The following is a 12,481-nucleotide window of genomic DNA, read 5'->3' as shown; positions in this document are numbered from 1 at the left end:
ACAGAAGCAGATCTATAGAGCTGGTCACATATCAGTGAATGAATTCATTGCTCAGAGGCGAGATTTCAGCATTTATCTGTAAATGTGTAAAAAGTTGTTTATTCAATGCATAGAAAATGATTTACCAGGTTCATGCAGTTACATTTGAGACATTTGAAGGAAATTCTGTGTAATGTGTTTCATGAACATATAAAGTGTGACAGCATAGAAAAGCATAGAAAACAGCAGGAAAATCTGGAGAGACAGCGTATTTTAACAGATCCCTGTGATATTTTTACTTTGATTACTGCTGCCTGGTCTTTCTATTATCCCTAAAATAAAAGGACAGGCTTCTACCGATTTACCTGAGAGTTACAGTGTTTGTTAAAGATCTGACAGACACTATAATGCACAAATCATATCTGTTTACTCACATAAAACAGTTTCAAGCTAAAAGTGGAAAGAACTAAGTATTTGTCACTTTTATTACTTTGCATTTATTATAAGAAACATTGAAAGTTTTAAACAGTTTGCCATGTGTCAAATTAACACTGAAACCCATTGAACTGAAATGTTTTGTCTATAAATGATCACTTTGATTTATTTTACTTGACAAAAACACAATCCTGTTCCGAAACTGTGCAAAAAACATTTACATAAAGCTAAAATGAGGCTTCGGCCGAGCAGAGGAGACAAAATAAAATACATTCATGTAATATTTTGATAGCACAAACAGCTGAAGCCTCCTTTCAGCTGCATCACTGAGCTTTGAGCTCTGTTCATCAGACATCTAAAAAACCTGTGCACAAATAGACATTTCCGTACCAACCTGTAAATGTAAGGGTAAATAGCAGCCTGTCAGTGACACAGATGTTATTGAACCTGATCTAAAAACAAATTTGATGGAACAGAAATGAGAAAACAACAAGTGAACGCTGCAGACGCAGAGCCTCTCAGAGCAGACAGGGAGCAGCATGAAGGGAAGAATTACAGCATGATAAACATATTTAATGATTGTTGTTCCGTCCACTTTAAACACCACAAATACACCCTTTGAATTGTATACACGATTAAAAGTAGATCAGAGTTTCAGGAAGCAGACAGGCTGTCCTGCAGCTTGCCCCTGCCTGTTGGTTTGACCTTGTGTGAGCAGCAGAGGAACATTTTCCGGATGTAACCCCAGAGACTCTGATCTCTGAAGCCATAGATGAGTGGGCTGAGAAAGCGCGGGATCAGGATGAAGCAAAAGTAATTAAAAAACGCGAGGTCTTCCTGTTTCCAGTTGGAAATCACTATGAGGGATTCAGTGATGGGGAGGGTGAAGGCCAGCATGCACAGCACCAGCTGGAAGCCGTGAAGCAGCACCGTGTACATGGCTTTGCTCACAGACACCTGGTCCTGCCTCATCTTCCTGGTCTCCACCAGGATTCTCAAATAGGTGAAGATAATGACCACAGCCACGACTGCAAAGAAGAGCATACTCACAGCAGCTTTGAACAACATCTGGATCGGAGATGTGTTGACCAGAACAGATTTACAGAGCACAGGGGTCAGGACATTCACAGCTGGATTTCTCGTCCCGATGGAGAACTCTATGATGGGGAAGATGCAGCTGATGAGCCACAGAGACAGGATGATGACCCAGATCCGGTCTGAGCGCCAGGCTGCTGGAGGCTGCAAGGGATAGAAGATGGCCACATAACGCTCCAGAGACATTGTGGCCAGGATTAAAGGCGTGTTCAGGAAGGTGGCGGTGGACATGAACAGCAAAGGGATACAGTAGGCGATGGCAAACTTCACCTGAGCCATGACCAAAAGGAAGAGCAGCACAGAGGACAGGATCTGCACTGTGTCATTGACCATCATGTAGGCAAACAAGATATAACGTGAGGTGTCCAGAAACTGTCTGTGAGATGCAAAGATGTGCAACATGATGACAATGCAGCAGAGGAAGACACCGAAGAAGGGGATGACCACGCACACCTTGATGATCACTGACAGGTTTTTCTGGGAAGTTGTGTTGAACAGAAGCTCACTCACATTCTGCATTTTGTGATGATGGATAAGAGCACAGCTGTTCAAGAAAAAAAACACAACTTACAACTCAACAGAACTCACAGCTAAATTACAAACCACAATCAATATTCAATGATGAACTTCCATGTTCACACTACTCACCTAAGAAGGTCTCTCTGCTCAGATTTCTCCTCTTCTTATTAGGAAACATCTTCAGTGGTCTCTCCTCCCCTTATCTGATGAGTCTCGCCTCATTCCACCAGCTTTGACTCCGACCTAAAACCTCCAGGGAAACACTAATTTCATGCTGTTGTCACTACGCATCGTGGTTCTCATTAGCAGCGGATTTCAGAGGTCAATGTGTCTTTAAAATCAATATAATATTTTAGTGATGGAGTTAAAACTAAAAGTCTGGATGGAACTGGCTTCTATAACTGTTTGTCTAGGACCTATAGTCCAGCATGGATCCTGTTTTATAAAAGTCTTGGACATCGGAAAAGGTGTCCACAGTAGTGATCAAAGAGAGCAACCACTGAGCTCCTTCCTCATCTTGAGGACGGAAGGTGTTGGATGATAGCAGACATCACCACTGTGGACTCTAGTGTTGTCCCGATAAGATGGGACTCCTTTCTTGTCAGATACTCAGCCCAAATCCTCTTGATTTCTGTAGCTGTCTCAGACATCACTGCAGCCCTTTTTCTGACTCAACATCCTTATAGATGCCACAAACTCTGTTTGGATTTTTCCTTCATTTCTTTGTTTAATCCAAAAAAGACATGTATTCGTCCTGAATTTCCTTTTTATCAGGCCCAAGGAGTGTCAGGATACAGACAACCTGACACCTTGGTCATTCAGAGGTTGTTGCATGGAAACACACTGTCATACCCTCTAATTTATTGGAAGACTGCACAATGATGTTGTCCATGTCTTAACTTAAGAAAAGCTGTTCCTCCTTCCTCCCTTATGATTAGAAGTAACCCAGTTTGGTGGAACACATGACACTGTGCATGGACACTGTGCATGGACACTGTGCAGCAGACTGTTGACTTACATGACACTGAAAGAGTCCACAGAACTGACTGAACAACAACAAAGTTCTTCTGTGTGTTCGCCCTGCTGATGCACTTGAATCTCATCCAGCTGGCAGGGGAGAGCTAGTATTGATTGTTGGCCCAAATGCTGATTCTGCTGAGTGGACACTTTGAAGGGAGCTGGGTCACTTGTTCCAGCTGTGTCCTGTGCTGTGCAGTTTGTCTTTGCACTTTAGTTTTATGTTTGGTATGGTTGTAGATAATTGGTGCAGACGTGTGCTGTGACAATAGTTTTACTCTCATCAGAATGACGTCTGGCTGATCTTGTGCTAAGTGACCTGTACGGTGGCAGATTTAATCACCAACCAACCACTGACCGGCTCACACTGAGCCCAGTCCTGTCCTGTATTTTTTACTTTTATGCAGGTCTAAGCCAAGTTTTAACTCCAGACATTTCTATATGATATGGGTAAGAAACACTCTTTCTCTATGTTGACTTTGCTCATTCACAAACAACAAGCAAAGTCAATGTGATACTTCATCTGATTTCAAAGAGCGTTTCAGAGGGCAGAGCAGAGCATGGAGAGTGGTGAGGAGTCAATAGCTGTGGTTCAAAATGAGGTTTAAGACAGTCAATACAAAGTCAAGGCTACTGACATGTTATAAGGCAGAGGGCTGGATTTTGCTTACCGTATTGTAAAAGCTGTAACAGAGTTCTGGTCTACAGAGGTAAAACTGGCACAACACGCCAGGAGAGGGAGGAGAGGCTACGACTAATTTTATTAATTTATTAGTATAAAAAAGGGTTTGATAAACTATATCTATCTATCTATCTATCTATCTATTATCTAGATATAAATCTAATACATTTGTGGGGCCTTTTGTTAAACAAATAAAAAAATAAACAAACTTAAAATTGTATAAATAATCTCATTATTTAAAAATGCCACTGAATCATTCCCAGTAACCAGTATTTTGCTCTTGTGTCCACAAACAAGTAACAAATAAAGTCAAAGTCAAAAAAGTCAAAAAAGTCCAAAGTCAGCTTTATTGTCAAATCTGCTATATGTGCTGGACATACAGAGAATCGAAATTGTGTTACTTTTCACTCCGCAACATATAACATATAACTAGAAACTTAAGATAAATATAAAGTGTAAAAAATGTACCTACAATGAGGCACACACAAAATACAAGGCACAAAATGAAGGCACAATGCAGTGAGAGTGCAAAAGATGTAATAGTGCAAGACAGTGCAGTTGACATAATGTAAACAGTCCAGGAAATGGTTTAACTTATAGCAGCTTATATGAGACTGGTATGACATGACTAAGGTGCAAGAGAATGCACAGGGTAAAGTGGCTGGTGCACAGAAAATATACATATACATAAAATATTTTCCTGTAAGTTAGGCTATTCAAAACAATACACCTTTTAGCCTAAAAATTACAGTACAGTAACTTAAAGGGGGGGGCGTGCAGACATGCAGACATCACATGTTATTGTCATGACAAAATAATGGTTTGCATCAGGGGACACTGAGTCTGACTTTGAACTGCTGATTTGTACTTTTATTAAGGCCTTTTGTTATCATTTTACTACTTGTTTGTTCCCTTCTCCAAAGGAATAACCTGAGTCTTCAGGCACACCTACAGGGATATGTGGTGCAGAAAAACACGACTCAGGTGCTTGTTTTGACAGATTGCATTATCAATGTTGACAATGTCCCAGTGTCAAAGCGCTGTAAAACATCAGAAGATGATGAAATTCATCCAGCGCTGAGTGTGCAGTCCTGTGGTGTCTCCAGAGAACAGTCCCACAGCAGGTCTCCCCTGCTTAGTAATTAACCGAATGGTTGATCATTAACAACAAAGCTCCCGAGTCCAATTGTGCAACCTGAAGTTTTCATTTGTTTGGCAAACAAGTCGACTCTGCAGAGAACAGCTCGGTGGGGCCCGTCGGCTCTTTGCGCATGGTTTGCGTCAGTGATCAGGACTGCAGGGGATTGGACCAAAGTCTGTCCAAAACAAACGTTCATCTACTGAACTCCAGCAGATACAGCTTCAGCAAATAACTAATCAGGCTGTCAAAAACAATAAATGTCACAATAAACTCATGTTATATATAGAAAGAACAAAGAAGATGTTTAAAAAGTGTGTCTGAAAGAAAGAAATGTCTCAAATGTAACACTGATAGAACAGATTTTGAGAAACTCTTTCTTCAAAAGGCCAAAAACTCTTGAGGGGAATCAGTGACTCTTATGTGTGTGAAGCAACCTAATTAATTATTTATTATTAAATGAAACACACAATGGGCAAAACTGATGCAGCAGAACTAGACAAATTCTTTGTTACTCACATATTTTCTTTTACATAACATTAAACCTTAATAAAAGCCAAACCAAGTACAGGGAACTTATCTATACTGAGAGTAAGGCTGTTTTTGCACCAGGCTGTAAACATTTTTTTGGGCTAAGAGCCCAGACAACATAGCTCTGAGAATCACTAGAGCCCTTCTGCTGCGACAAGGCCTCAGTCCTAGAAGGGACTCTCCCTGGTGCAATGTTCCAGGCAAGTCCATCTGGGAGGAGGCCCGGGACATGCTGGAGGGATTATATCTCCAAGATGAGCTGGCGGAAGAGGCCAGAGAGACGGAGGTCCAGGTGATCCTGCAAACTGTATCTGTGACCTAAAGTACTACTTCCTGTAAAATCAGTTTTATTGAACTATTTTTGTCATAAAAATCTTCCTCATACGTGTAAAAACACACACAGACACACAAATACAATAGCATGAGAGAGAGAGAGAGAGAGAGGGAGGGACAGAAGTGTTGGACAAACAGATCACGTATCTGCTGGGTTTTGCAGATAAAGCCAAGTACGCACATTTGCAGAGATAGTCAACAGATCAATAATCTTTACGTAACCGAATGGAACGGAGGCCATACAAATACCCAGAGGAGCTGACAGCAGGCATTCACTCACAGCTTTCTGCAACAAACAAGAGCATCTCTCAGACTTTCAGAGGGCTGATATTTTCAGAACTTTCAGCACTTCCGCAGGTCTAATTCATCTGCAGAATGCAGGCTGTTCGTCAGTGTTCAGTGTGCGCCAGCCGTGCTGCTGCAGGACTTCTGAGGAATCAGACGGACCTCTCACTGCTGCAGACCAACAAGAGTGTGTTCAGAAGAGAAGCGACCTGCATCCGCCTCCTCAGGTAGGACATGATAAACAGGCTACAGCACAATGAACAACTAGACTCTGTTCATGAAAACCTGACAGCTTTTGACTTTTTTCTTCATCAGCTCAGAGAGCACAAGGCCTGCAAGCCAGACTTTGGAGACCAACCCTACACACATGAGCATGGCGTCTTTGAGTGTGGCCCATGGACTTTATGCTGTCTCTTTGACACAGGTAGGTGTGTTTCCAACATGCAGCTGTACTGGTATTCAGAAAACATCTGATTTAAACATAACAACTGATTTGTTTTTCTGTTTGTAGCAAGTGGAAAACCTGTCACATGACTCGCTGATCAGACGAGCTGCCTCTGTGGTTACAGACAGTTCCTGTACTTTCCTCTCCCAGAGCACTTTGGCCCTCATAGATGCCTTTACAGACTACTCAAAGGTGGGTTTTTAAAACATTATATGCACATTTTCAAATTCTTGGTTTAGAGCTGTAATAACAGTGAAAAAAAGAGATTCAACCTGTGCCCGATGGTGTCCCTGACTGTCTGCTCTAACTCTGTTTGCTGACAGGCTGTGCACTCACGCATTGCTTTCCAACGACAATATTTAGTTTCTCTGGGAAAACTGACCCCAGGCGAGGAGGAGTCACTCCAGCAAGCAATCAAAAGCTGGCGAGCAGAGGTAAAAAAAAAACCTTTAATGCACTGTGCTATTCTATTAGAAACAACATCAGACACATTTATTATAATGAAGTCTGTTTTCATGTGTTTGTCCTGACAGGCCAGTGAGAGACTAAAAGAATGCAAACGCTATGAGTCGACCTGGATCAATGCTGTCAACCTGTGTTACATGGCAGCTGAAGCGGCAATCTCCTCAGGTGAGCAGAGTTTGACCGCAATTGAACTCATTAAATCTTATTTATCTAGTGTCTGTGTTACATTTTGTAAACCCCTTTGTGTTTGTGGGTCTTCAGGAGCTCAGCAGGCGTCCATCTCACTGAGGACAAACCTCCAGGTGGCCCAGTCGCAGGTGGAGGAGGCACGGAAAATGTCACTGGACGCAGAGAAGAAACTGGCGGAGACAAAAGTAGATGAGATCCAGAGGATGGCAGAGTACGCAGCTTTCCTTGAGGATGGAGATGAGCATGAGATCCATGAAGCTTATCTGCGAGAGGACTAGATGCAGATGCAGATATTGTTTGGATGTATTGATATCAGTGTTTCTTTTATATATGTATATATACATAAATCTGTTGTGTGCATTTTCACTGTTAATGTCAAACATTAAATAAATCTATTAATATTTGTTTTAATATATGTATTGTGGGTCCATGTTTGTTATCCTGTAGAAGCAAAGTGGCTGCAAAACATCAGCTGCTATGTTAGAAGGTTAATAGTTGGGGGGGTTTGTTTGACCTGTGTGGCTCTCTAGGTTTGGCCTTGACACATCCGGACCAACCTTTAAGACGTGGAAGCAAATAAGTTTAATTTTAAGCAGCTTAACTCTTCAACTACAGAGGCGGGACTACACAAAAATCAACAACAGGTCAAGTCATGACACGCTGAGCACCCATCGCCCTGCTCCAGGCTTTAGATGGAGCCTGAAGGAGAGGATGGAGTCACCAAAAGATCCTCAAACACACTAAAATATGACACATTACAGACTGTATCAACAGATGAATGGTGTGTGTATGAAGGAATTAGAAGCAATCAGTGCCAGAAGGCCATCTGGTATAAAATGTGATATTAAATGTGGCCCCAGATACAGGAACAACTGCAAAGGGGGCTCTGAGTACTTTATTATAAAGCAAGGTCTGCAGTACAAAACAAACACAAAGAACAGCAGTCCAGACCAAACCTAACCAGTCAATAAGAGATATAAAAAAGATACCATTTTACATGCTCACTATAATAAATATGAGATATAAGTTTCATACTTATTTCCAATTAAATAAACATTCAGCATAAACCCAGGGTGCATTTCTGTTACTAGTATAAACGGTCTCTTTTCAACAGGCAGAAAAAGACATAGTTCTTCAGTGCATTACTAAAGGATTCATCCCTGAGGCCGTAAATGAGAGGACTCAGACACCTTGGAGCAAGGTTGAACATTATGTAGTTAAAGTATCTGACATTTATAAACAATCTGAAATCAATCTGAAGGACAGCAGATTCTATCAAAGGGCACCACAGCTGGATGAGACAGAGCAGCAGCTGGAAACCATGAAGAACCACAGTCCTGAGTCCTTTCCATGTCGACTTCTTATTCTCTGCTGACGCAGCTTTGGCCGCTTTCATTATTTTAACGTAGGAGAAAACAATAATGATGCACATAATCAGGAAGTACAACTGATTCACAGCTGACCGGATGTGATCCTGCCACCTGTAAAAACTGAACATTTCCACAGAGCATATCCTGTACTGCTTGTAGAAGCTCAGAGAGGCCGAAGCAAAAAACATGGAGAGGACAACGATGCAGGGCACAGAGCTGAGGCCATGGATGATGAGAATGCCGTGCAGAGTGCTGTGTGTGGAGCACAGCTGTCCATGACGCAGCGGCATGCAAATGGCCACATAGCGCTCTAGGGTCATGGCTGTCAGAGTGACAGGTGTGACTATAGAGTACACAATCAAAACAATAGAAATAATGACACACAACCAGACGTCCACAGTAAGGTCAAAAAAGTTCAGGATGAGCAGAATATCAGATATGATCAGCAACAGGCTGTCTGACAGCAAGGTGACAGCAAACAAGATGTAGCGTGCAGACAGGTAGAAACACTCCTTTTTAAAAAAGGTCACAATCAGCAGCAAGTTGATGCAAAGAAAAATCATCACCAGGATCTGCACGATAATGACCCGCTCATTTATGGGACGCAGCACAAAACCACCGAGCACTGAGTCGTTACCTGCCATTTAAGTGTCCAAACAAACACACAACACAAAGTATCATTAAATGTCTATATCATAAGTTCTATCAGCACCCAAGCTACTACAGCATTTTACAAACCTGTCTGCTGAGCTCTGTGCAGCTCATGTGAGACTGTGTGACAAATTTAAATACTGAACATCCAAGAACAACACTGAATGAGAGTTGGATCTGCAGTGACGTCACGGCCACATGTCTCAGTGATTAGTGGACTGATGAAGAGCTGGAAAAATACCATCATTTCTATGATGCATGATGAAATGTCAAAATTTAATGTTCCATCTCAGCTGGACAACAAAATTGCCAACAATAACACAGAGGCACATCTATGTCCCCTACACAAACACGTGTCTTCGTCATGTCAGTGTGTTGATTTAAAACTTAAAAATAGTTGCTGTAGGAGGCATTACTGATCAATAAAGCTCACTGGAGAGTGTGTGTGTGTGGGGCGTCCAGCAAATCTCTCATGCAGTTTTCTTGTATAGATTTTTATTATCTGTGAAGAGCATTCTCACCTTTGCCATAACTGTCTGGTTTGTGAACTTGTCAGGTGTGCATGGCATCAAAGATCACTGTGTGTGAACTCCCACTGCTTACTCACATCTATGAGGTCAGGCTATAGAGGGAAGACCTTAAGATTTAAAGGACCCCTCCAGCCTGGCTATACTTCCTGTTTATCTCTGTCCCCTCTCTGAATGCATTCAGACAGAATCATTATCTATCCCATAATGGTTTTATGTATTGTCTTCATGTTAGTCATTTGTACATGTTGTACTGTGATATAATATAAATTTTGGTTTGTGTGTGTGTGTGTTGTTATCAAACATGTCGACGTGGCAGTAAAATATAATGTATTGATTTTTACTTATTTCTTTCAATGTCACAGCACATATCAGGAGGACTTCCGGAACAGAGATTACATCCAAGGTTACATATTAGCTTTAACATGAGTTTCTCTAAGATCTGTGTTTATGTAGGCTTTGTATATTTATTATCAGGCGGATCCATTTTCATGTTTTAACCTTTATTTTGTCACTATACAAATAAATATCATTAAAATATCTCTGCAGAGCAGAGCATGTAAGTTCAGAGAGGCCGATGCACAAAAAAAAAGGTTGAGGGGCAAACGGCTACGCAGCGCTCCAGGGTCATCGCCGCCAGAGTGACAGGTGTAAGATGTAGCGTGCGCAGAAACACTTTTTTTTAAATGTCAACAAAAGCTTCTATTAAACAGACTGTAGAACACAACATTTTTCAGTGCAAGAAAAAATGTTTCATCTCTGAGGCCATAAATGAGAGGACTCAGACATTTAGGAGCGATGCTAAACATTATGTAGTTAAAGTATCTGACATTTCTAAACAGCATGATATCAATCTGAAAAACAGCAGTTTCTATGAAAGGGCACCACAGCTGGATGAGACAGAGCAGTAGCTGGAAACCATGAAGAGCCACAGTTCTGAGTCCTTTCCATGTCGCCTTTTTGTCCTCTCCTGATGCAGCTCTGGCCACTTTCATTATTTTCACATAGGAGAACAGCAGAATGATGAGGATGATCAAGAAATAGAACTGATGGACACCTGACCAAACATGTTCTTGCCACACATGCAGCATAAATATCTGCCCAGCACAGATTTTAGGCTGTTTGTAGAAGCTCAGAGATGCAGATGAAAAAAAGGTGGAGAGGACAACAATGCAGGGCACGGAGCTGAGGCCGTGGATGATGAGGATGCCGTGCAGAATGCTGCGCGTGGAGCACAGCCCTCCGTGATGCAGAGGCATGCAAATGGCCACGTAGCGCTCCAGGGTCATGGCTGTCAGAGTCACAGGTGTGACGACAGCATACCAGAACGAAACTATCATCATAATCACACACAGCCAGACATCCATAGCAAGTTGATAGAAGCTCAAAATGAGCAGGATGTCAGATATGAATAACAACAGGCTGTCTGACAGTAAGGTGACAGCAAACAAGATGTAGCGTGCAGTCATGTAGAAACACTCCTTTTTAAAAAAGGTCACAATCTGCAGCAAGTTGATGCAAAGAAAAATCATCACCAGGATCTGCACGACAATGACCCGCTCATTTAGGGGACGCAGCACAAAACCACCGGGCACTGAGTCGTTACCTGCCATTTAACTGTCCAAACAAACACACAGCAAAATTTTTCAAGTGTCATTAAATGTCTATATTATAAGTTCTATCAGCACCCAAGCTCCTACAGCATTTTACAAACCTGTCTGCTGAGCTCGGTGCAGCTCATGTGAGAGACGGCTGTGTGACAAATTTAAATACTGAACCTCCAAGAACAACACTGACTGAGAGCTGGATCTGCAGTGACGTCATGGCCACATGTCTCATCCCCAGAGGCTGCCACTTGGACCATAACCAGTATGGTGGGCATCCATTTTGTGATTGTTTTGCTGGGTTAGCATCAGATCTGCGCTCAGGCTTCTGTGAACCAGCAGCCGAAAAATCTGCACCTGAATTTCACTCCACCCAAAGTACTATGGTGTGAGGTCAGTCTGCTGATCTGCAGGCGCTCTCTGATACCACTTCATCCCTGTCAGATTGCATAAATAATCTGGAAATGAATGTTTCAAAAGCCAAGCCAGTGGTTGTGAAATTTGGCTATCACCACCAAAAGTACAGTGAATGCACAGTACTGGACAACATTATAGACAATATTGTGTGTGTGTTTTTCTTTCATCAAACACGTTGACGTGGCAGCAAACTATTAGTTATTGATTTTTAAAGATTACATCTAAGGTTCACATCCAAGGGCACCGAGCTGTGGCGGTGAATGATGAGTGTGGGGCTCTCTTTATGACGTAGCGCTCCAGGGTCATGGCCGTCAGAGTGACAGGTGTAAGATGTAGCATGCTGACATGCGAAACACTCTTTTTAAAAAAAAAAAAAAAAAAAAACATGCAAAGAAATATGATGACCAAAATCTACCTGATAACAAACTGGTCATTTATCTGCTGCATCAAGAAACCACCAACCAGAGACTCTGTTTAAGCGGACAATGATCAGAATAAATCTATCATTACACATGAATGTACAGATCATTAGAATCTCATTGTTTCCTGATTGAAGTCTAGTTAAAATGCTCCAAACGTCTGCTGCTGCGGCGCTCTGAGCAGGCTACTGAGAGATGGCTGTGGATAAGGACTTAAAGTATAAAGTTGTCTCATTGATGTCATTTTTTCACTGCTCACCTCCCTTATCGGTGCACTGTCAGATAGAGTGACAGAAGACAGTGCAAAACATATGGCACTGACCACATTGTTGTATGGTCAAACCTGTTACATTATAATGATATTAAAATTGCTTTTGTAA

General features: G+C 41.9%; 4 protein-coding genes across 4 annotated transcripts; 1 reads left to right on the top strand and 3 right to left on the bottom strand.

Annotated features, from left to right (window-relative positions):
• Positions 1–1,068: 1,068 nt before the first annotated feature.
• Positions 1,069–2,028, bottom strand: or95a1 (odorant receptor, family 95, subfamily A, member 1). The gene has a single exon (XM_028420286.1). It carries the CDS (start codon positions 2,026–2,028, stop codon positions 1,069–1,071), a length of 960 nt encoding a protein of 319 aa, XP_028276087.1.
• A 3,925-nt stretch (positions 2,029–5,953) lies between these two features.
• LOC114444999 (diablo homolog, mitochondrial-like) lies at positions 5,954–7,526 on the top strand. The gene is made up of 6 exons (XM_028419921.1): positions 5,954–6,241; positions 6,330–6,438; positions 6,526–6,651; positions 6,783–6,893; positions 6,993–7,089; positions 7,186–7,526. Exons 1-6 carry the CDS (start codon positions 6,105–6,107, stop codon positions 7,389–7,391), a joined length of 786 nt encoding a protein of 261 aa, XP_028275722.1. The 5' UTR covers positions 5,954–6,104; the 3' UTR covers positions 7,392–7,526.
• Positions 7,527–8,200: 674 nt separating this feature from the next.
• LOC114445121 (odorant receptor 131-2-like) lies at positions 8,201–9,127 on the bottom strand. Its single transcript, XM_028420083.1, has one exon. The coding sequence runs from the start codon at positions 9,125–9,127 to the stop codon at positions 8,201–8,203; it is 927 nt and encodes a 308-aa protein (XP_028275884.1).
• A 1,223-nt stretch (positions 9,128–10,350) lies between these two features.
• Positions 10,351–11,274, bottom strand: LOC114445120 (odorant receptor 131-2-like). Its single transcript, XM_028420082.1, has one exon. It carries the CDS (start codon positions 11,272–11,274, stop codon positions 10,351–10,353), a length of 924 nt encoding a protein of 307 aa, XP_028275883.1.
• Between the last annotated feature and the right edge of the window lie 1,207 nt (positions 11,275–12,481).

This window comes from Parambassis ranga, chromosome 13, assembly GCF_900634625.1.
Source record: "Parambassis ranga chromosome 13, fParRan2.1, whole genome shotgun sequence".
Taxonomy (NCBI): domain Eukaryota; kingdom Metazoa; phylum Chordata; class Actinopteri; family Ambassidae; genus Parambassis; species Parambassis ranga.
This window is presented reverse-complemented; position numbering and strand designations above follow the sequence as displayed.